This window comes from Adiantum capillus-veneris, chromosome 28, assembly GCF_014529385.1.
Source record: "Adiantum capillus-veneris isolate H3 chromosome 28, ASM1452938v2, whole genome shotgun sequence".
NCBI lineage: Eukaryota > Viridiplantae > Streptophyta > Polypodiopsida > Polypodiales > Pteridaceae > Adiantum > Adiantum capillus-veneris.
Window position 1 is genome coordinate 109509697 of NC_140958.1, and position 25424 is coordinate 109535120.

General features: G+C 48.1%; 1 protein-coding gene across 5 annotated transcripts in view; it reads right to left on the reverse strand.

Moving 5' to 3' along the window:
- Positions 1–635: 635 nt before the first annotated feature.
- LOC147421082 (uncharacterized) overlaps positions 636–25424 on the reverse strand; it is a 103063-nt gene continuing 78274 nt past the window's right edge. For 3 of the 5 annotated variants that reach the window (XM_086504057.1, XM_086504058.1, XM_086504056.1), the window contains 6 exons: positions 7589–7640; positions 7399–7490; positions 7183–7328; positions 6950–7094; positions 1730–1876; positions 636–1634 (listed from right to left, as the gene is read on the reverse strand). In XM_086504057.1, the coding sequence (XP_086360183.1) occupies positions 1425–1634; positions 1730–1876; positions 6950–7094; positions 7183–7328; positions 7399–7490; positions 7589–7640 (792 nt within the window). In that variant the 3' untranslated portion in view covers positions 636–1424. The remainder of the gene's footprint in view (positions 1635–1729; positions 1877–6949; positions 7095–7182; positions 7329–7398; positions 7491–7588; positions 7641–25424) is intronic. The other 2 variants (XM_086504060.1, XM_086504059.1) reach the window with 2 other exon arrangements.

Here is a 25424-nt window from a genome sequence, read left to right on the forward strand (position 1 = left end):
AGCTAAATGTAGCATACAAACTAAGTTTGGTGAAAGAAGATGAGAGGAGGCTATCAAAAGAAGCCAAAAGAGCCACAAAGGAAGAAAAAGAGGTGGTATGCATGCAAATGACTTCATAGGAGAAGAGAGAAGCCGCACTTGAAGGATAACCATTCACTAAAACAACAATAGTTTCTACCTCTGTTGTTAGAATCATGCAACAAAGGACTCAATGGAAGCCCTCAAAACTCTATGCATTTAAGACACATTCTGCAACATCATTTTTGTTCAACAATTACGCCCACCATGTCTCCAAGAAGACGATAGACAAGCTAGCCTCCATGCATGGCTCATGAATGAAGCTTTGTAAGTATTAATCTTTCCACATGAAGCAGGAGCATGTTGAGTTTTCTATGATTATATGATGCTTCTTCAGGAAGAAGAAGAGATTCCAAAGAAAAAAGAAGATTCCTTAAGCTAACAATCACCCATAAGGTAATTTCAAAGAGTCAGAATACAAAAGTATTTTTAATGCCAGTTCCCTAACATTCCCAAGAACTTGTGGGATTCAAGGAGAAGACCACTTATGCCAAGACAGAAAGGCAAATTTAGCTACTCTAATGCAACAGCTCATGACCATTTTTTATAGAGCATAATTAGGTGCTAACTGACTAAAATTGTATTAGTTCATAAGGTAAGCTGAAATTGTTTCAAGACTTGGGTGTGGAAAATAAATCATAGAACAAAGGCTTCGAGCAGACAGATCGCTGCTTTCATGGAGTTGATTATGCCAAAAAAGAAAATTATTACTTTTTGAAGATGATATACATAGGCTTGGAGTATCGATAAAATACAGCAAATAGATCTCCTTTGAGGGCTTTTGAATCAAGAATATGTATATATTTGAGTCACTAGCCTGTGATAGTGAGTATCAATAAAATACAGCAAATAGCTTTCCTGTGAGGTTTTGTGAATCAGAAATATGTAGCTTGAGAGAAAACTACCAGGTAGAAATGATGAGATCACAATGCTAACAATCAAATATACTGACTTGTTTCTAGCATTGATTGCAGCATTCCGAGTAATCAAACCATAAGCAACTGGTATCTCAACCACTTTTTGCTGAGATTTCTGACCCTGCATTTGGCTTGGTATGGTCATGATCTCCATTAACCGCCTCCAATCCTTGCACTGCCAACCCGAGAGCCCCATTGCATGTTTGCTTCAAGGATACAGAGCTCACAGCAATAAAGATATTCACCATAAATCAAGGGAGAAGAGAATGCCAAACCAGAATGCCACCACCATAGCTTGTCAGCAATGTCCGAATGTTAGAAGCCCTTGTATACAATACATGCATCCCATCATTTACTTCGAAACTTGATACAGCATTTTGTATTATTGCTGCACATGCTATTTGCAAAGAGTTGCTCGCTTCCAACTCATCAACGAGGCAGAAGCGCAGAACCCTTGAAAGCTGACTTGCTTGCTGAGAGGGTGCTGCTGACAGTGATTCTTTCATTGGAACTCCCCTCGTCGTTCTCCAGCATTCGTATAGCAGCCTCATAATACTCTCGCGGAGGAGGCTCCTCAAAAAGACTTGTGGGAGGCGGGCAACTAGATCGGAGGCACTCGTCAAGAACTATCACTGCTTCCTGTTCTCAAAGAAAGAAGCAAGATAAGGCTTCTTATGAACCTCACTCAATAGGACTGGGAAGTTTGCACTGCTTTACAAAAATCAATTTCTTACCTTCATTTGTGGTCGATCATTCTTGTTGAACGATGCACAGCTGATGGCAAGCCGGGTAACAGTCTCATAAATAGGTAAAGGACAATTATCTTTCATTCTTGGATCAATTATCCCCTCGATCCCATTCAGTTTAATCTTTACTTTCACCTGGCAGAACAAGCATAAATATGGTGATCTAGGCTAGCAAAAGCGAAGTGAACAAAAGACAAAATATTCTTCCTATTGATAACTGGGAATCTCTCAGATCATCCACATCATTTGGTTTAGTTAAAAAGTCTTGTAGCCTGCTAGACGAAGTCAAAACCTTAGATGCATTCACAAACAACTGGCTACTATTGAGTGGGTGATACTGACAATTTGTTTGCTGAGGCTCTGCGTTGTTCTGAAGCTGCTTGCTGCCACTGGCCCCATGCTTCCCTTCCATAAACCTAGATGAATCCAGGAAGAACCCAAATTCACCTATGAAGGAAAGTGCAGCAATAGACTCATGGTAGTCACCCATGAGACCATTTGACCATCAACTTCATCATGCATAGTATTGACTAAATACTACATCCCCATGTGGGTGTAGAACTAGGTACTAACATATGCTCCCCACACAACACACACAACACGTGCACACGCATGAGCATACATCAACACAAAGTTCAGCTTATTGAGTTTCTAACATGACTCCGGACTTCCCTTCCATGTCTGCTCCCTTGGCGCCCATGTGCCCCACATTCGCCATGGTGTCCTATTCTTTTTAGTGTAGCCACCCCCAGCTCTCGAGCACAGCCCTGCATCCTTGAATTCCAGCTCCCTCATGGTGCTACCGTCCTTCGTCTCCTCTTGCAGCCACCTCCACGCATAACTCTGTAGAGCTGTGCATGTGGAGGCGACGTGCCTCCACCAGGGGCACACCTCCAGCATGCTCCCCATGTCTCCATCCCTAGATACAACAGAAAGCTCTTGTAACGTGCAGCGGAATGAATGTTGTATTTTCTCAAGATTAGTGATCTTTATTGCTCAAGGTTCCTTTTAGTTCTTAGGGAAGAAGAGAGTCTTCCGTCTTATGGAGAGTGCTATGATCACGAACAAAGTGAGTGGATATTGTGCGTGCAAGTGAATGAGACTGAGAGAAGGAGAGAAAAGAGATACGACACCCGAGAGGTTGTAAAACCCTCCCCCGAAGGCCCCACTCTCGTCGGCGAGAGTGGTCTACTTTGATTGCACGAAGGTGTACAATGCGTATGCAATGGACTGATGCAATGGGACTATGCCGATGACGACGACGGTGATGACGACGACAACTTGATGGCTGAAATCTGGGATCTTCTATTGGCTGAATTCGAGGTTGTCTTGGTGGCTGAAAATGACTGTTTTCTTGCTGTTTTCATGGCTGAAAATGACTGGTTTATTCGGGGTCATGCTGATGATGAAAACGCTGCAGATCTGCACTTGTCAGGCTGCGTTTTAGGTCAATGTTGTATGCTGAAAAACGCTGGGACAGCATGTGTTTTCCTTGCTAACAATGGCAGCAAATACTAGCATTAGTAGTTGCTGAATTTGCTGAAGAAAACACTGAATGTGCTGAGGATGCTAGCGTTAGTAACTGGCTGAAAACGCTGATGGTGGTCAGGAGGAAAACGCTAGGCTGAGAAACTTGCTGGCGATGTCTATTGGATGAGGAAACGCCGGGGCACTGGGGGGGAATGAGAGGGGGGGTACTACTGAGAAGTTGCCCGTTGAGCGGGAAGCTCCTGCTGCCTCTTCTGCCAGAAAGTGCTAACTTGGGTTTGCTTATATATTAACTTAGCAAAATTGCCCTACCTACTTTTGTTGGAAAGTCACTTAAAAATAATAAGTGAAAATAACCAAAAATAGGAAAATAGGCTAAATGCAGTGGAAAATTCCCATAACTGATGCTAATGGATTCTGATGGGAATTTCGATGATCATGCTGTGTGCAACCGGGGGATATGCATCTATGCTAAGTGACTGGGCATGCACGGTCTACGAATAGACTCACAAAAGTGCCAGATCACTGCTAATCTAAACCGACTTGACTGACGGGAACCCTACTGTGGTGTAGCTTGTCCACGGACACATAGGGTTGGGATGTGTCACGTGACAACTCTGCTTCAATCTGAACTGCTCTATGCTAGGAACTCATCTGCCTGATCAGATGTCTAAAACTGAGATCTGCCTATACATACACAAGGCATAGATGAGAGACTCGGGGGGAGTCATTCTAGATTCACAAGATCACAGGGTGCTCATAGGTTTGTTCATGAGTTGGCATTGAGGTCAGGCTGAGGTTTTTAGCCAAGATCCATTAACTCACGGTAAGAATACACCCGAAAGAATTTGTCAAGCTACTGCACCATGAGGAAGAATTTCAAGCACTTGAAAGGGTCCAAGCCGAGTATTGATCGGCTTAGCTCTTCTCAGGAACTTGTTTGGTGAAGAACTTGAGATCTTTGTTGGAACCACAGTTTCCTCAAATGCCGTTCTTTGCGCTCAAGTTTCGCAATCATGAGAGCGTTCTCTGTCAGGTGTTGGATTTCCTCCAGCTTGCGTGACCTTTAGAAGTTACATTGGTCAAGGTTAGCCTCTTCCCTGACAAGCTACTCTTGGAGAACTTGAATTGCAGTCAAAAGGAGCAATAGCTTCCAAACCATAGACCAGCTGGAATGGGGTGTGTTGAGGCCTTATAGGCTGTCCTATAGGCCCAGGTAGTCCCCAAGATAGAGTTGATCCCAAGTTTTTGGGTGCAGGTGGCAGGTCTTCCTTATTGTTGCTCTAAGCCTATCCATTGGCTCTAGAATCACTTCCTAAGAAAGATCTTATAATTGGAAAAGTTGACAAAGTGTGCACGTGATTGCTGATGATCTCCAAGAAACAGCCAAATATATTTTCATAAAGGAACTCGACCACAGTAGCTGCAGAGCAATCAACTGTAGCAAAGATCTTTGCCCACTTCGCGGTGTTGTCTGTAGCTAGTACAATATAGCACTTACCATCAGGGTGCCCTGCACCCTTGCAGGATTAATTGGATCTACAAAATCGAGGCCCTACCTCTTAAAAGGAAGCCATGCCATGGACAGTTGAGCCTTGAGGCATGTTTGCTTGTCTGCTAGGCTTGGGTGCGAGCCTCTGACATACATCACAAACTTTGACATGGGCTATTGTAAGGACCCCATATTGCTCTTCTGCCTAAGGGTGTCTTCTGGGTACACCACATGGGAGGCTGAGGGTTTAAGCTGACAGCTATCTAGTTGAATGGAAACATGAAGTCGGATTGGCTGGATGCAGATGTGTGCTGCTTGGGGTAATCCTCAAGGTAATGGTATTTGAATAGGGGCAATAGAGACATGCAAGGAAGCCTTTGGGAAGGGGACGTTTTGGTAATACTAGCCACTATTATAGAATGGGACGGTTGGCCGGACAAGAAAACACACAAGGTGCCTATCAACGTTCTGGGAGCCAGCAGCTGTGTAGAAGCTTTGTGGTGTGATGGGTGGGTTAGGATTGTAGAAACTCAGAGCAAAGTTACCTTGTACGGGTGGAGTACCAAGCAAAGGAGGCATGTGACTGGCATGAGGAGAAACCGTGTTCGACATTGGGGCTAGCCTTTGCTACAGATGACGCAATCCCTCAGCAGCCCATTTCTTTACCATAAAGTCTCCTCCTTGTTAGGGCAGTATGGCCACCAAGACATTGGTACTCATCGTCAGTCCTACAAAGGTCTCCTGAGGTTGTAGTACCAGGCTCTCCAACTCATCTAGAGATTTTTCTTGGTACTCCCAAGGCCGGGTCACAGAAGGCAGCATAGACAGCCCTCTTCAATGTGTCCCAGTCCGCAAAGTGGTTCTCTGTGAGCTGGCTATACCACTTGTCTGCAAGGCTATCCAATGTGGATGGGAACAAGAATAAACAGGCATCTTCTCAATTGAGACCCCTACTACTGCACAAGGATAAAAACCTCTTCACATGATCATTGGCAGCTTCTGTTAATTGTCCCTTAAAACTTGGAAACTTGATATTGGCCCTTGCCAGAATAATAGTACGTCCCTCACATGTGAGTGCTAACAGTTGTGCTACTCAAGTTATGACAACTCAAGCTGTACTGAACTACGAAACTAAAACATTGGAATCACCACATAGAATAGAAATAAAGATAAAGATGACACAACACATGAACTTCTTAACCCAGCCTCAATATACTCCAAAGGACCCAAATAAAGGCACTGGCTGGCAGCACGCTTAGCTCCAAATCACGGACTATGCTATATGGATAAAGGGGATGTAGACGCTAGATATTGCATGGGTATGCGTTGTGGTATGTGCAACTCAAAACCTAGACTCAATGATAGACCAGACTCTACTAGATCCAATAATATCTCAAGGCTGACATGTATACAATTATAAAATATCTCCCACCGGTGGTGAGTAGATGAGGTAGACCGTATAGTGAGATTTTTTATGATAGATCCGCTAGGCGCTTGGCTACGCTGATGGCCCAGCTATCTCTCGTCCACCTCTGGCCAAAGTGCTCATCCAAAGTCACCAGGTCAGCATCACAAGTAAGCTCACCCAATCCAACAATCTAGACTGGGGACTCTGGTCCACGAAAATCCCATACGCTGACGCTTCTGTAGAGACTACCAGCACTGTACATAGGGTACCCATTTACACACACAAGGTCCAGTACAGATATCTCATTTGGGAGTTCACTGCTCTGTGTGAGACTTCAAGCATAGGGTACCCACTTCACACACACACAAGCTCTGGTACAGATATCTCCGCTACAGCATTGGATAATACTGCTAGAGAATGCAATTCAAGGCTACACTAAGAAGAAAGTTTACCCCCCCCCCCACCCCCTCCCTCCAAAACTAACAAAAAGGTTGATAAGCAGGCAGAAATTAGTGCAAGCAGCAACAGCTCACGCATACCCTTGGAAACAAATGATTGATCCGCCCAACATTTTCTAGGGCTCATCAGTGCAAACACAAAGGTTGACAAGCAGGCAGAAAGTAGTGCAAGCAGCAACAGCTCAAGCATACCCTTAGAAACAAATGATTGATCCTCCCGACATTTAGAAACTTTTCCAAATGATTCTACCACAGAGGTCGATAACTTAGCTTTCATGATGAAGGTGCTGGGTGTTGAAATGGGCCACCAGGTGAAAAAAATCAAAACAGTACACTGCTAGATAAATGACCTTTGTACATACCCACTCCACAAGATTGTGATCTTCTAAACGAGAGGGATCGATTGCTCTTTGGCCAGTGATAAGTTCCAAAAGTACAACACCAAATCCATAGACATCACTTGCTGTAGTTAATTGTCTCCGCAAAAAATACTGAGGATCGATGTACCTGTTTTCAGGTAGAGTTTTCCCACAACATTCTACTCTGGTGAGATAAGACAACATTAAGGTAACCAAAATTAGTAAAGATTGCTCACCCAGCTGTGCCTGCAGGTGTCGTGGAGATGTGCGTTTCAAACTCCATGGTAGTTTTTGAGATGCCGAAGTCTGCAACTTTTGCGAGCAAGTTATTATCAAGAAGAACATTGCTGGGCTTGACATCTCTATGAATGACAGGCGGATCCTGGAAAGCAATTCTGTTTAAAATGGAGAAGACACAAAAACTTTCCACAATCAAATGACCAGTCACATACAGCAAAAGAGTGGAGATAGTCTAGCCCCTGAGCAATGCCAACAGCAATATCTAACCGCCTCAGCCAGCCAAAAGAATGAGCAGTATCATGCTCTGCATAAGATATTGCAATTTTGCATATACAATTAAAAACAAATGCAAAACATAAACAGCAAGATTGCATTAACAGAAGATAGGAGTGGCAAACATACGAAAGAGATGACTGTGCAGGTTTCCATTTGGCACGTACTCGTATACCAGAATCTGCAAGGATGGCATGCATCAGAGTAAATCCACAAGTCAGTAAAGAAGGAAGACTTGAGGAACTCAAGTCAGTTATGGCTAGAATAAAAATGTTGCTAACTATGCATCACAATGCAAAGGGAGGAAACAAGGGCAAGATTTTGAAGGGCAGCAGCAAAGGCTAATGCTTGAACCTGCACTCTGCTCCGCCATTTGTTAAGAGTGTTGACAGATGATGGAGGCACATGTCAGAGAATCTTGGCCAAAAGGATGGGATCAGAATTCGGGAGAATATAAGGGCTTGGGGGTAAGACACCCACATGAGAGAGATGGCCAGAACACTGATAGAAGAAAAGAGACGAGAGAGGTGTGAATCTAAGTTGAGTGATCGGCTTTAATTCTAGACTTATTCACTAAAGGGTGGGCTGTCCAAATAGTGCTTCTAGAGCTGCACAATTGCATTGACCAACGCTGCCTAGTATGCTCCAACTTCCAAACACACCAAGAATCCATTACTGAAGTCTCAATACGCCATGCGATGCCCTTCCATCAGATCACCAATATGTGGACCAAATATGGAACTTCTGCGACAATATCAAGCTTGCCAAATGCTTCTACTGAATTCCCAACAATATTTTAAATGAATTCAAATGCGCTACCCGATGCACTTCCAACAGAACACTTCACTGCGTACTTTCTCTTCCTTCATTAGAAGCTCCTTCACCGAGGCACATATGTGAAATGTGTTTGTGTGACTATCAAGTGCAGCGGAATTGAAATCGTGAAGATCTAAGTTTTACACTTCCACAAATCCTTTTCTTTCTTTCCTTGTGTTACTGATTGCTTTTAGCTGGAATGGTAGTTCCTTTTATTTTTCCCTGAAGAGAGAGGATGAGAGTGCGGTACAGATGTGTAGAGGAAGAGAGAAACAGAGAGAAGAGAATGACACTCGATGGGGTCCCTTCTCTCTCTCTCTCTCTCTCTCTCTCTCTCTGATACATATAGCCCGCAGGGATGAACAAGCTAGGTACATGTGGGTGAGATTGAAAGCAGAGACAGGCAGATACCTCTACCTAGCTATTTGCTACTTTCCCCCGAGTACATCAGTTTATGCATCACCCAGAGGACAGTCCCCTTTCTCTATTCTAGATGATGACATATGGGAGTTCTCTAGAGATGGTGACATTATCATACTAGGGGACTTCAATGCTAGGACTGCCCATCACCAGGCAGTGTTTTATGATACTTCAGAGGAGATGCTAAGAGAGCTAGATGTCACGGAGACGGGCCTGTCCAGACTATCACACGATGTGGAATATACAGAGTATGGGCGACACCTGATAGACATGGGCATTGCACATGGATTGGCCATCTTGAACGGCCTACAAAGATTTCCTGCTGCAAGAGGTTTTACATGCTTCCCACACAGGCATGGAGCCAGCACAGTGGACTATGTCATGGCACAGCCGAATCTCATCGCTAGTATCCAAGATCTCACAGTTGGGCCCAGACCGGTCGGGGTAGCAGTAGATCATGCTCTGGTGTCGATGACGATCTCTTTCCATTTCAATACAGGCCACGGGTAGCAGCCCCTACTCGCTAAACGTTCACACAGGAGACGGATTCTGTATACATGGACGGGATCTACAAACGCCTATGCAATGAGGACCCGGGGCGACCTTTGGAGGAGCTAACTACTATACTGACACAAACATTGCATGAGGCAGCAGCAGAAGCATACCCACACACCCAGCCTGAGTAGAGCCGCCGATCAGGAAGCATGCCCCAGAACAGCTGGTACAATGAGGAGTGCCGCCAGACTAGAGCCAAACTTCAGAAGGAGGTGCTTTTGGGGGATGTCACTCACAAACAGTCACAGATTGACTTCCGACGCCTGGTACGGTGGAAAAAGAGAGCTTTCTTGGCTCGACTCGAGCAGGATCTATATCAGCTATTCTTGAGTCAGGACTCGCGGGAGGCATGGCGGCTCTTTCATGAGCAGTCCACCCCCCCCCCCCCCCCCCCCCTGCAATTTCCTCCACAGAGACCTGGGGTCAGTACGCATCATCCTTGTACACAGTACCTGGACAACCGCCCCTCCCCAAACCCCCCCGACCCATGCCCACACACATGTGCTTTTGTCACCGCTGAGATGGTGAAAAAAGCCATTGACAGGATGAGGACTGGGAGAGCATATGATCATGATGGCTTAGTCGCTGAGCATTTCATGCATGCCAAAGACCTACTAGCAGAGCTTCTAGCAGTTATGTTTAACCGTGCCATGTGTGAGGGCCTACCGGACACTTGGAGCCTATCTACGATCGTCGATCGTACCTATCTTCAAGGCAGGAGACCCCATGGAGCCTGGGAATTATCGCACTATTATGATTGGGCACACATTGGCACGGTTGTATGCATCCATTTTTGAGCAACAACTGTGTAGATGGGCAGAGAGGGAAGGAATGCGTGCAACTGGGCAGGCAGGGTTCAGGAGAGGCTTCTCTACTCTTGACCATGTCTTCACACTCAGGGCCATCATCGAGGAAGGCAGATCTCATGGGAGACGGATCTATTGTAGCTTTGTGGACTTCCGCAAAGCTTTTAACACAGTACCCAGAGCTAGATTGATGTGCAGATTACACGAAATGGGAGTACCCACAGAGCTCAATTGGGGGATCATGGCATTGTACAGATCAGTAGTAGGGCATGTACGCACCCCGGAGGGACTTTCTACACCGGTTCACTCCACTATTGGGGTGAAGCAAGGCTGCCCGCTCTCTCCTACTCTTTTCGGTATGTATGTGGATGAGGTTTCTGACTACATTGACAGCGATGGGGATAAAGGTGCACAGCTGGCAGGGACATGGATTCCACTTCTGTTATATGCTGATGATATTGTGTTGATCTCCGAATCCCCAGAGGGAATGCAACGTCAACTGGATACTCTACATACGTTTGCCCACGAAAGTGGTTTGTCTGTTAACCTTGGTAAAACCAAGGTTATGGTGTTTAATACCACCCCACAGTGGATCAGGAGGTCAGCACCTACATTCACATACGACTAGGAGACTGTGGAGTACACAGACGCTTACACTTACCTTGGAGTGGTTTTCAGTGGACCCACATTCTCACTCAGAAGAGCAGTAGAGACCAGACTGACTAGAGTCCACGCAGCACTGGGTAGATTGGAGAGGATGTGTTCGCAGGTTCAGTTTCAGGAGCCCAGGACGAAGCTATGGCTCTTTGACACCTTGGTGGCTTCAGCATTGCTCTATGAGGCCGAGATATGGGGGCCCTCTTTAGATCACCACGGGAGGTCGGGTCGCACAGACGGATGAGGGAACATAGAGAAACCTCTCGTCTCTATGATCTCACGGCTCATTAGAGCCAAGGCATCAGTACCACGGGCCATTATCCGCGCAGAGCTAGCGGCCCCCCCACTAGTGGTGGAGGGGCTCACCAGATCAGTCTCCTTCATAAACCGCACATGGGAACTTCCTAGAGACAGATATGCTCGCATAGCACTTGAGTCCTCTCGACAATTAGCCATACAAGGAGATACAACATGCTGGTATGGGGAGATGACATCATGGTTTCAGGCGCATGGGTTCAGCATAGACAGGCTGCCACCTTTCCAGTACTCACTGGATGCACCATCTCTCATTCTTACACGGTCGGAGATCACCAAGCTCATCCGCCAAGTCCTGACCCAGCTAGACACGAGGAGGACATGGATACAACCAGCACAAGAATTGGGCACGAAGATGGCTTTCTACAAAGACCACCTTCTCCAACTTACGGAAGATGGTTTTGTGATGAGACCAAGATACATGGATACCCACTTGTCTCATGGGATACGATGTGCTATTGGCCAACTACGCACATCGTCTCACCAGTTGCGGATTGAAACTAGGAGATACAGCGGAGTACCAGCAGAGGCCAGGACATGCCCCTTGTGTGACATGGAACCGGAGATAGAGCTGCATTATACATGCCGCTGCCTTGTCTACTACCAGATACGAGGCCGCTTCCATTGCTTGTTCAGAGAGGGTTTTGGACCACTCGCAAGAGTAATGGGATACGAAGACCAGAGATGCCTAGGTTTGTTCTTTCTCGAGCTGCGCAGACACAGAGAGAGCCTGATGAATGGTAGGGCTAGCCAGTCTCAAAGACGGACCACAGACTTCTTCAGAGCAGACACAAGACAGCCCCAAGAGCCACTCCCACAGCAGAGCTCCCCCGAGTCTCACACCAGCGGCACATTGATCGACCGAGCGATTGAACTGGGGAAATCCAGGCGCCCACGACTGCGAAGGACTACACAGCACCGACGGAGGCTACGTCAAAAGATTCGGAGCACGCTGGCCAGCCATGCACGACGCCCGGTCAGATTACTAACCATGGAGGAAATTGACGAGATTCGCCAATGACCGATGCTAAATTTTTTGTGATAAACCGCCCATTTTTGCTTAGTCTTCTGCTTAGCTCACATCGACCAACCTAGGATCCCACAGTATATATCTTTGTTTTGTACTGTTGTTAGGCTATTTTCGTTACTCTGACTTTGTATCAGATCCACCACCTTGTAACTTGCTGGTCTCATAGGTCACTATGGCCTTTTGAAGACGTTAATATAACATTTCATTTCTCTCTCTCTCTCTCTCTCTCTCTCTCTCTCTCTCTCTCTCTCTCTCTCTCTCTCTCTCTCTCATGGATCTCTCTCTGTTTTTAGGGTTTCGTCACTTTCTCTTCGCTGTGTTTAGGGTTTCGAAATTGCTTTTTGGTTGTTTTTAGCGTTTCGTCGCTGTTTTTTAAGGATTCTTATTCGTTTTTTACTGTTTTCTAGGGTTGCGCCACTATTTTTTACTGATTTTTAGGGTTTCAAATCTGTGTTTTGCTGTTTTTTAAAGTTTCACAAGCGTTTTTTAGGGTTTCTTGTTTCTTTTATTGTTTTATTGCGCAGACACAGAGAGAGCCTAATGAGAGGAGAGGCTAGCCAGTCTCAGAGACAGATCACAAACTTCTTTAGAGCTGCCACTGGACACCCGGAGGAGTTACTACCACAGCAGAGCTCGTCGCTTCACACCAGAGGCACACTGATCGACCGAGCGACTGAGCTGGAGAGATCCAGACGCCCACGACGGCGGAGGACGACACATCATCGACAGAGGTTGCATCAGACAATTCGGATCACTTTGGCTCGACATGCACGACGCCCGGTCAGACTACAAACCATGGAGGACATTGATGAGATCCGCCAACGACCGATGCTTGATCTTCTGTGATCTAGCTATCCCACCTAGCTGTTTAGCTGCTTAGTTCACAACTAGCAATTCATGATTCCATGGTATTTTATTTTGTCATTTCTGTCATTTTGTCATCTTGTTACTCTGACTTTGTATCAGATCCACCACATTGTAACTTTCTGGTCTCATAGGTCACTCTGGCCTTTTGAAGACGTTAATATAACATTTCATTTCATTTCATTTCTCTCTCTCTCTCTCTCTCTCTCTCTCTCTCTCTCTCTCTCTCTCTCTCTCTCTCTCTCTCTCTCTCATTTCACGCCTTTCACCTTTCACACCTATCAGCTTAGTTTAGGATTCCGCACTATTTATATTTTGTTATCCTAGTTTAATTTATTTTGTTAATCTGACTTTGTATCAGATACACCGCATTGTAACTTTCTAGTCTCATAGGTCACTTTGGCCTTTTGAAGATGTTAATATAACATTTCATTTCATTTCATTTCATTTCATTTCATCTCTCTCTCTCTCTCTCTCTCTCTCTCTCTCTCTCTCTCTCTCTCTCTCTCTCTCTCTCTCTCTCTCTCTCTCTCTCTCTCTCTCTCTCTCTCTCTCTCTCTCTCTCTCTCTCTCTCTCTCTCTCTCTCTCTCTCTCTCTCTCTCTCTCTCATGATATTGTGTTGATCTCCAACTCTCCGGAGGGGATGCAACGTCACTTGGATGCTTTGCATATGTTTGCCCAGGACAGTGGTTTTGTCCGTCATGGTATTTAATACCACCCTACAGTGGATCAGGAGGTAAGCACCCGCCTTCACATATGGCCAGGAGAAGGTGGAGTATACAGATGCTTACACTTACCGTGGAGTGGTTTTTAGTGGGCCAGCATTTTAATTGAGGGCAGCAGAGACTAGATTGACGAGAGCCCATGCAGCATTGGGTAGATTGGAAAGGATGTGTTCATAGGTTCAGTCTTAGGAGCCTCGGACGAAGCTCTGGCTATTTGACACTTTGGTGGCTTCTGCATTGCTTTATGGAGCTGAGATTTGGGGACCTTCTCTGGATCATCATGGGAGGACAGGCCGCAGTCACGGATGGGGGGACATGGAGAAGCCTCTGGTCTCTATGATCTCGCGGCTCATTAGAGCCAAGGCTTCAGTACCACGTGCTATTGTACGAGCAGAGATAGCTGCCCCCCCACTGGTAGCTGAGGCGCTCACCAAATCTGTCTCCTTCATACACCGCATGTGGGAACATCCCAAAGACAGATATGCATGCCTTGCACTTGAGTCCTCTCGACAGTTAGCCATGCAGGGAGATACAACATGCTGGTACGGGGAGATGACATCATGGTTTCAGGCGCATGGGTTCAGCATAGACAGATTGGCCCCCTTCCAATACTCACTGGATGCGCCCTCTCTGACTCTTACACAGTCCAAGATCACCAAGCTCATTCACCAAGACTTGACTCAGCTAGACACAAAGAGGCCATGGATACAGCCAGCACAGGAGCTAGGCATGAAGATGGCTTTCTACAGAGAGCATCTCCTCCAGCTCACGGAGGATGGTTTTGTGACGAGGCCCAGATAATTGGACACCCACTTGTCTCATGGGCTATGATGTGCTATTGGCCAGATACGCACATCTTCACACCAGCTGCGGATCGAGACTGGGAGATACAACGGAGTACCAACAGAGGCCAAGACATGCCCCCTGTGTGACATCGAGCCTGAGACAGAGTTGCACTACACATGCCACTGCCCCGTCTACTATGAGATACGAGGCCACTTCCATTGCTTGTTCAGAGAGGGCTTTGGACCATTCTCTAGAGTCATGCGGTACGAGGATTAGAGATGCCTGGGTTTGTTTTTGCTCGAGCTGCATAGACACAGAGAGAGCGTGATGAGAGGAGAGGCTAGTCAGTCTCAGAGACAAATAACAGACTTCTTTAGAGCTGCCACTAGACACCTGGAGAAGTTACTACCACAGAAGAGCCCGTCTCTTTACACCAGAGGCATACTGATCGACCTAGCGACTGAGCTGGGGAGATCCAGATGCCCACGACTGCGGAGGACTACACACATCGAAGCAGGCTGCATCAAAGGATTCGGGTCACTTTGGCTCGACATGCACGACGCCCGGTTAGACTACTGACCATGGAGGAGATTGATGAGATCCGCCAACGACCGATGCTGGATCTCGTGTGATCTAGCTATCCCAGCTAGCTGTTTAGCTGCTTAGTCCACACCTAGCAGTTTAGGATTCCATAGTATTTTATTTTGTCATTTTGCCATCTTGTTACTCTGACTTTGTATCAGATCCACCACATTGCAACTTTCTGGTCTCATAGGTCACTTTGGCCTTTTGAAGACGTTAATATAACATCTCATCTCATCTCATCTCCCTCTCTCTCTCTCTATCTGTGTGTGTGTGTGTGTGTGTGTGTGTGTGTGTGTGTGTGTGTGTGCACGCCTTGCACTTGACTCCTCTCGACAGTTAGCCATGCAGGGAGATACAGCATGTTGGTATGGGGAGATGACATCATGGTTTCAGGCGCATGGGTTCAGCATAGAAAGATTGCCTCCCTTCCAGTACTCACTGGATGCGCCCTCTCTGACTCTTACACAGTCCAAGTTCCACCAGGCTCATTCGCCAAGACTTGACTCAGGTAGACACCAAGAGGACATGGATACAGCCAGTAGAGGAGCTGGGGATGAAGATGGCTTTCTATAGAGAGCATCTCCTCCAGCTTACGGAGGATGGTTTTGTGACGAGGCCCATGGACACCCACTTGTCTCATGGGATACGATGTGCTATTGGCCAGATATGCACATCTTCACACCAGCTGCGGATCGAGACTGGGAGATACAACGGAGTACCAGCAGAGGCAAGAACATGCCCCCTGTGTGACATCGAGCCTGAGACAAAGTTGCACTACACATGCACTGCCCCGTCTACTACGAGATACGAGGCCGCTTCCATTGCTTGTTCAGAGAGGGATTTGTACCATTCTCTAGAGTCATGCGGTACGAGGATCAGAGATGCCTGGGTTTGTTTTTGCTCGAGCTGCGCAGACACAGAGAGAGCCTGATAAGAGGAGAGGCTAGCCAGTCTCGAGACAGATCACAGACTTCTTTAGAGCTGCCATTGGACACCTCGAGGAGTTACTACCATAGCAGAGCTCGTCGCTTTACACCAGAGGCATACTGATCGACCGAGCGACTGAGGTGGGAAGATCCAGACGCCCACGACTGCCGAGGACTACACAGCATCGACAGAGGCTGCATCAGAGGATTCGGGTCACTTTGGCTCGACATGCACGACGCCCGGTTAGACTACTGACCATGGAGGAGATTGATGAGATCCGCCAGTGACCGATGTTGGATCTCCTGTGATCTAGCTATCCCAGCTAGCTGTTTAGTTGCTTAGTCCACACCTAGCAGTTTAGGATTCCATAGTATTTTATTTTGTCATTCTGTCATCTTGTTACTCTGACTTTGTATCAAATCCACCACATTGTAACTTTGTGGTCTCATAGGTCACTTTGGCCTTTTGAAGACGTTAATATAACAATTCATTTCATTTCATTTCATCTCTCTCTCTCTCTCTCTCTCTCTCTCTCTCTCTCTCTCTCTCTCTCTCTCTCTCTCTCTCTTCCTCGATGATGGCCCTGAGTGTTATGATATGGTCAAGAGTAGAGAAGCCTCTCCTTAATCCTGCCTACCCAGTTGCACGTATTCCTTCCCTCTCTGCCCATCTACTCAGCTGTTGCTCAAGAATGGATGCATACAACCGTGCCAGTGTGTGCCCAATCATAATAGTGCGATAATTCCCAGGCTCCATGGGGTCTCCTGATTTGAAGATAGGTACAATTGTAGATAGGCTCCAAGTGTCCGGTAGGCCCTCACATATGGCACGGTTAAACATAACTGCTAGAAGCTTTTCTAGTAGGTCTTTGGCATGCATGAAATGCTCAGCAACTAGGCCCTCATGATCATATGCTCTCCCTGTCTTCATCCTGTCAATGGCTTTCTTCACCATCTCAGCAGTGAAAAAGACATATGTATGTGGGCATGGGTCGGGGGGGTTGGGGAGGGGCGGCTGTCCAGGTGCTGTGTACAAAGATGATGCATACTGACCCTAGGTCTCTGTGGAGGAAATAGCCGGGGGGGGAGACTGCTCATGAAAGAGCCGCCACGCCTCACACGAGTCTTGACTCAAGAATAGCTGATATAGATCCTGCTCGAGTCTAGCCAAAAAAGCCCTCTTCTTCCGCCGCACCAAGCGTCGGAAGTCCATCTGTGACTGTCTGTGAGTGACGTCCCCCAACAACACCTCCCTCTGAAGTCTGGCTCTAGTCTGGCGGCACTCCTCATTGTACCAGTTGTTCTGGGGCATGCTCCCAAATCGGCGGCCCTGCTCACGCTGGGTGTGTGGGTATGCTTCTGCTGCTGCCTCATGTAATGTCTGTGTCAGTACAGTAGTTAGCTCCTCCAGAGTTCGCCCCGAGTCCTCAGTGCATAGGCGTCTGTAGATTCCGTCCATGTATACAGAGTCCGTCTCCCTTGTGAATGTGTAGCGAGTAGGGACTACTACTCGTGGCTTGTGTGCTGCACTGAAATGGAAGGAGATGGTCATTGACACCAGAGCATGATCCACCGCCACCCCGACCGATCTGGGCCCAACTGTGAGATCCTCGATACTAGAGATGAGATTCGGTTGTGCCATGACATAGTCCACCGTGCTGGCTCCATGTCTGTGTGGGAAGCATGTAAAGCCTCTCGCAACAGGAAATCTCTGTAGGCCGTTCAAGATGGCCAATCCATGTGCAGTGCCCATGTCTATCAGGTGTCGCCCATACTCAGTATATTCCATATCGTGTGATAGTCTGGAAAGGCCCGTCTCTGCCACATCTATCTCTCTTAGCATCTCCTCTGAAGTATCATAAAACACTGCCTGGTGATGGGCAGTCCTAGCATCGAAGTCCCCGAGGATGATAATGTCACCGTCCCTAGAGAACTCCCATATGTCATCATCCAAAATAGAGAAAGGGGACTGTCCTTTGGGTGGTGCATACACTGATGTACTCGGGGGAAAGTAACAAATAGCTAGATAGAGGTATCTGCCTGTCTCTGCTTTCAGTCTCACCCACATGTACCTAGCCTGCTCGTCCTTGCGGGCTATATGTATCAGTGGCTGCAGATCCTCTCTAAATAACACTGCCACTCCTCCCGAGCCCCACCCTCTGTGCTCTGAGCGTGTCTCTTGTCTGTAGGCTGTCTCCCACCTATATCCACTGATGTGAGGCATGGATTGCCCAGGGGCCTGGTGTGTCTCAGAGTAGAAGATGATGTCTCTTCCAGTAAAGCTATCCTCAAAAGCACCCACATCAAGACGCATAGATCCATTGCAGTTCCAGGCAGCTACTTTGAGTGTGGTCCCATAAGTCTCGCACCGTCATGTGGAGCGTCGCTCAAGTATTACCACTTTTCCGTCTCGGTAAAAAGCGATCTTGCCTTTTCCCCTTGCCGCTCTAATCTCCGGCATTACTTGCTGCATATGAGCGATCTGCGAGAGGGTGAGATCGTCCCCAAGAAAGATGCCAGTCTCTTTAAGAGTTGGTCTTTTCTTCAAGAATGACTTCTTTGCTTCCATGGAGGGAAAACGGAGGATGAGTGCTCTTTCTTTTGAGGTTTCTCCACTGCCTCAATTTTTCTTTATGTTGCCCACTCTCCATGTCCTTGTGTGTGTCGGCTCATGAATCCCCATCAAGGCTGTGAGTTCTTTTACTTCTTCGTCCACATTGCCTTTGTCTTTAAGACCGCAAATTCTTACATGTAAAGCGCGCACCCTTCTCCTCTGCTCCTCCTCTAGTGTCTGGTTAATGATATTGTTGGGTGTGGACGTGGGCATTATCTCCTTGTCTTTTCCTTTCTTGGCCACCTTGATCCATTTCTTGGCTTCGTCTGCCTTCTGTTGGGTTTTGGTAAGAACATCCACCCAAGAAGTCGTCATTTCTTTGTGCTGTTCTTCTCCCTCTTTGATGGCCCGTACTTGTTCCTTGATCGTGTTGATTTCTTCAATTACTGAGGGTTGCAGTTCGCCCTCTTCCAGTGTGTTTCTTGATCGGGCTTCGGCGAGTTCTTTCTTGAGTGACGTGATCTCTTCCTCTTGGGTCGTCACTCGGTCTTCCAGCGTGCTTATCTTGCTCTCTTGGATCAGCACACGTCCTTCGAGAATGTTTATTGTGCCCCAGAGATTGTGGTTCATCTTGGTGATGGTCTCCGTCATTTCCTCTTTGCATTTTCGAATGGCATCCTCTAGGGGGTCGTCTTTTTCGTTCGTCTTCCTCATGTTTGATCGCCGTCCGCTAGGGGGTTAGATGCGCGTGTGCACCCACTCTAGCAGCGGGCGCGGCACTGGATGTACGTGTGCACCCACACTGGCGACGATCGCGACGAATGGCGGAGCGCGAGGCGGTGTGGCCCGGTGCCCTCAATATGTTCAGCTATGTGCGTGTGTGTGTGCGTGCCTCGAAAACAAAAGTGAAAGAGACGGGGGGGGGGGGGTATAAATGAAATGAAATGTTATACTAAAGTTATAATAAAGTCCTCAAAAGGCCATAATGACCTATGGGGCCCGAAAGTTAAAAAGTGGTGGGGGCAGGGGCCAAAAAAAAAAAAAAAAACGACTTCCTACGCGTAGGAGAAGGAGACGGACATGCTACGCTTAAAAAAAGAGGGGGGGGGGGGGGGCGGAAGGCATCCTACGCGTAGAGGAAGGGGGGACATCCTACGCGTAGAGGGTATGGAGAGACTCAGAGAGGGGGTACTTTACGCGGGCAAGGGGGGGGGGGGGGGGGGGGGGGGGGGGGGGGGGCACGGGAGCGGCTAATGGCGGGGCTGTGCAAGCAGAGCGAGGGGGGGAGGGGGGGGGGGGGGGGGGGGGGGGGGGGGGGGAATGCAGCGCGAGGGGAGGCACGGCAGAGGAGGGGGGGGAGCAGGGCGCAGCAGAGGGGCAGGGCAGGGGAGGTGCGGTGAGCACGAGGGGCAGCAGGGCAGGGAAGGGGAGCGCGAGGGGGGCAGCACAGCAGGGGAGGGGAGGGGAGGGGAGGGGAGGGGAGAGAGAGAGAGAGAGAGAGAGAGAGAGAGAGAGAGAGAGAGAGATTTTGGCATCAGGCAAGGTGTCATGTACGACTATTTGAGCTAGACTGATGCACAGATTACAGGAAATGGGAGTACCCACAGAACTCATTTGGGGGATCATGGCATTGTACAGATCAGTAGTAGGGCATGTACGCACCCCGGAGGGACTCTCTACACCGATTCACTCCACTATTGGGGTGAAGCAGGGCTGCCCGCTCTCTCCCACTCTTTTCGGTATGTATGTGGATGAGATTTCTGACTACATTGACAGCGATGGGGATAAAGGTGCTCAGTTAGCAGGGACATGGATTCCACTTTTGTTATATGCTGATGACATAGTGTTGATCTCCGAATCCCCAGAGGGAATGCAACGTCAATTGGATGCTCTGCATACGTTTGCCCACGAAAGTGGTTTGTCTATCAACCTGGGTAAAACCAAGGTTATGGTGTTTAATACCACCCCACAGTGGATCAGGAAGTCAGCACCTACACTCACATACGGCCAGGAGACTGTGGAGTACACAGACGCTTACACTTACCTTGGAGTGGTTTTTAGCGGACCTACATTCTCACTCAGAAGAGCAGCAGAAACCAGACTTACTAGAGCCCACGCAGCATTGGGTAGATTGGAGAGGATGTGTTCGCAGGTTCAGTTTCAGGAGCCCCGGACGAAGCTCTGGCTCTTTGACACCTTGGTGGCTTCAACATTGCTCTATGGAACCGAGATATGGGGACCTTCACTGGATCACCACAGGAGGACGGGTCGCTCAGACGGATGGGGGAACATGGAGAAACCTCTCGTCTCTATGATCTCGCGGCTCATTAGAGCCAAGGCATCAGTACCACGGGCCATTATCCGAGCAGAGCTAGCGGCCCCCCCACTTGTGGTGGAGGCACTCACCAGATCAGTCTCCTTCATAAACCGCACATGGACACTTCCTAGAGACAGATATGCTCGCATAGCACTTGAAGCCTCTCGACAATTAGCCATACAAGGAGATACAACATGCTGGTATGGGGAGATGACATCATGGTTTCAGGCACATGGGTTCAGCATAGACTGGCTGCCACCATTCCATTACTCATTGGATGCACCATCCCTCACCCTTACACAGTCAGACATCACCAAGCTCATACGCCAAGACCTGACCCAGCTAGACACCAGAAGGACATGGATACAACCAGCACAGGAATTGGGCACGAAGATGGCTTTTTACAAAGACCACCTTCTCCAGCTTACGGAAGATGGTTTTGTGGCGAGACCCAGATACATGGATACCCACTTGTCTCATGGGATCCGTTGTGCTATTGGCCAGTTACGCACATCTTCTCACCAGTTGCGGATTGAGACGGGGAGATACAGCGGAGTACCAACAGAGGACAGGACATGCCCCTTGTGTAACATGGAACCTGAGACAGAGCTACACTATACATGTCGCTGCCCTGTCTACTACGAGATACGAGGCTGCTTCCATTACTTGTTCAGAGAAGGTTTTGGACCACTCTCAAGAGTCATGGGATACGAAGATCAGAGATGTCTGGGTTTGTTCTTGCTCGAGCTGCGCAGACACAGAGATAGCCTGATGAATGGCGAGGCTAGCCAGTCTCAAAGACGGATCACAGACTTCTTCAGAGCAGACACGGGACAGCCGCAAGAGCCACTCCCACAGCAAAGCTCCCCCTCGTCTCATACCAGAGGCACACTGATTGATCGAGCGATTGAACTGGGGAAATCCAGGCGCCCGCGACTGCGAAGAACTACACATCATCGACGGAGGCTACGACAGAAAATTTGGAGCACGCTAGCCAGGCATGCACGACGCCCGGTCAGACTACTAACCATGGAGGAAATTGATGAGATTCGCCAACGACCGATGCTAGATCTCTTGTAATTCAGCTATCCCAACAAGCTGCCCATTTTTTGCTTGGTTCACATCGATCAACTTAGGACCCCATAGTATATATCTTTGTTTTGTATTGTTGTTAGGTTATTTTGTTACTCTGACTTTGTATCAGATCCACCACTTTGTAACTTTCGGGTCTCATAGGTCATTATGGCCTTTTGAAGACGTTAATATAACATTTCATTTCATTTCTCTCGCCCCTGCCCCTCGCGCTCCCCTATTGCCCTGCACCCACTCGCACCGCTCCCCGCTGCTCCCGCCCTTGCCCCTCGCGCTCCCCTATTGCCCTGCACCCTCGCGCTCCCCGCTGCTCCCGCCCCTGCCCCTCGCGCTGCCCTGCACCCTCGCGCTCCCCTGCTGCCCCTGGCCCCGCTCCCTCGCGCTCTTCCCGCAACTCCCCAACCTAGCGTAGAGAGAGAAAGAAGGGGGGAAACTTCCGTATAGAGAGAGAGAGAGGTAAAAAGGGTAAAGAGAGAGAAAGAGAGGCTTAGCCGCGTAGAGAGAGAAAAAAAAGACTTAGCCGCGTAGAGAGAGAAAGAGAGACTTAGCCGCGTAGAGAGAGGAAAAAAAAAACCAACTTAGCCGCGGGGAGACTTTCTACCTCTCGTGGGGCGGCCTTCCGACCATGAGGAAGCAGTGGCGAAGATGACCCGGTGGAGGATGCCTTCCAAGAATGCAAAGAAGAACTGAGCGAGTCCATTAGCAAGATCAACCCGCCACCTCCTAGGTACTATTAACATACTCGACGCGCGCGTGGCAGCACAAGAAACACGATAAATACACTCGAGGATCGCGTGAAGGCTCAAGATGAGGAAATCGCACTACTCAAGAAAGAGCTTGCAGAGGTGCGATCGGAGAATGTCCTCGAAGAGGGAGAGCTTCCACCCTAAGTAATTGAAGAGCTTAACGATCAAAGAACAAGTGCGGGCCATCAAAGAAGGTGGGGAGCAACAAAAAGAAATGACGACCTCGTGGGTAGATGTCATCACAAAGACCCAACAAAAAGCAGAAAAGGCCGAAAAATGGATCGAGATTGTCAAGAAAGGGAAAGGCAAGGAAATAACCCCTACCCCCACACCAACCATCATCAACTTGACACTAGCAGAGGAGCAAAGGAGACGTGTGCGGGCCTTACACGTAAGGGTATGTGGCCTCAGAGACCAAGATAATGTGAAGGAAGAGGTGAAAGAACTCATGACTCTGATGGGGGTCAACGAACAGACGCATGGGAGGGCCTGGAGAGTGGGCACAAAGAAAAGCGGAAGCAACGGAGAAACCTTGAGGGAAAGGGCACTCATTCTCCGCTTCGCATCCATGGAAGCGAAGAAGGATTTCCTGAAGAAGAGACCGACTCTAAAGAAGACTGGCATCTTTCTCGGAGATGACCTCACCCTCTCGCAGATTGCTCATATGCAAGAAGTAATGCCGGAAATTAGACCAGGAAGGGAAAAAGGGAAGATTGCTTTTTACAGAGATGGAAAGGTGGTGATATTGGAGCGACGTCCCGCATGACGGTGTGAGACCCATGGGACCACACTAAAGATGGCAACCTCGAATTGTAACGGTTCACTTCGTCTTGATGTAGGGGCCTTTGAGGATAGCTTCACAAGGAGAGACATCATCTTCTACTCGGAGACGCATCAAGCCCCTGGGCAATCCATGCCACAGGTGAGCGGATATAGATGGGAGACAGCCTGCAGACAAAAGATCAGATCGGAGCATCGAGGACGAGGCAGTTTTATTTAGGGAGGAGTTGCAGCCATTGATATATATAGCGCACAGGGATGAGCATGCTAGGTACATGTGGTCAGGCTCAGGGCAGAGACGGGCAGATACCTCTACATTGCCATCTGTTACTTTCCTCCTAGTACGTCAGTATATGCATCACCTAGGGGACAATCTCCCTTTGCTATATTGGGTAATGACATATGGGAGTTTTCTAAGGATGGTGACATTATCATACTAGGGGATTTCAATGCGAGGACTGCACACCACCAGACAATATTTTATGATACTTCCGAGGAAATGCTTAGGGAGCTGGACAATACAGAGATGGGTCTATCCAAATTATCACAAGATGAGGAATACACGAATACGGCAGATACTTGATAGATATGGGAACCGCACATAGATTGGCCATTTTGAATGGCCTACAAAGATTTTCGACAGCTAGAGGTTTTACTTGCTTTCCACAACGACATGGTGCCAGCACAGTGGATTATGTTATGGTATAACCGGCCCGTACAACGTAGAGGGCGGTACTATTTCAATTACCTGTTAACTTTACACAGAGCACTGAGAAGGAAAGAGAACACAGTTGCGTCCAGCGACTAGAATGTCACTGCGCACACGAGACCGACACCCTGTAGGCCCCAAAGACTGGCGCCCCTTTCAGTATTTCTTTATTCAAATTAAGGTAGACGATCCGACCACTTAGCACAAGCTTTCACAAAGCTGTCCAAACCTGGCGAGGGCTGAAAACGCAGGTTTTCGACCGGATTTCGACAGCATAACGACGCAAAAACCCCTGTAGGTCAAAAACGCCTGTCTAGGACGGATTCCCTCGATATCTGGAAGCTTTCTGGTGAGCTGTCACAGAAATTCAGCGGGCTGTAATTCTCTGTTTTTCACTGCCGGGAGCCCAAAAGCTTGTACACGCATCCCAAGGCTCTCACGAGGCTCCCCCGATGTTCCCTTCCAGTTTAGGTGCGAAACCCTAAACCTGCAGAAAAACACAGCAGGCTGTAATTCCCTGTTTCAGATCGTTTTTAGCGGAGCGAACACGCCTACGCGTGTCCCAAGGGCTCCCGCACGCAATGGGACAGTTCCCCTGTGAATTGGACGAGTTTTCACGTGAGAAAACTCTCCAAACTCGCAATCTTTCGTGATGGAACTGTGCGTACCTATGGGGGATTAGCAATTAGCTAATCCGGTTCCTGTTCAGAAGGCTCTTGCCTTGGCAAACGCGCATAAATCCCCAGAACTGTACATAGGTCAAATGAGAAGCCCACTAGTGGGGCATAACATATTGTACGTAGGGGAGAAAGATAGCAGTATGTAGCGTGCGGGGCATCACTCCCGTCACCATACTGTGCATAGAGGGCAAGGTAAGCATTCCATAGCTTCTGTACCTGCTACAATCCACCTGAGGCTGAAAATGGCGCCCCCTTTGTTGATATGCAGCTCGTTTTTTGCCTCCCAGAGTGGCAGAATCGCTCATAGGCTGACACGTCGCCCAGTTTCCGAGTTTGGGCTAACTGGCCCGGGCAGTCCCTGTCTGACCGACCTAGATCCCCGATGTGAGAAACCCATTTGGCTGCACCCGTTTCACACTGGCCATACAATGTCCACTTGCACCTTTTCAAGGGTTCCGAGGAAAACAAGTAAAAATAAAATAAATAAAAATATCTAGTACTTATATACGAAAGGCAACAGGAAAAATACACCTCCTGGTGACATATGGCCCAGCCAGGTCTCATTCCATTCTTTCAAGATTTCATGGTGGGCACTAGGCCC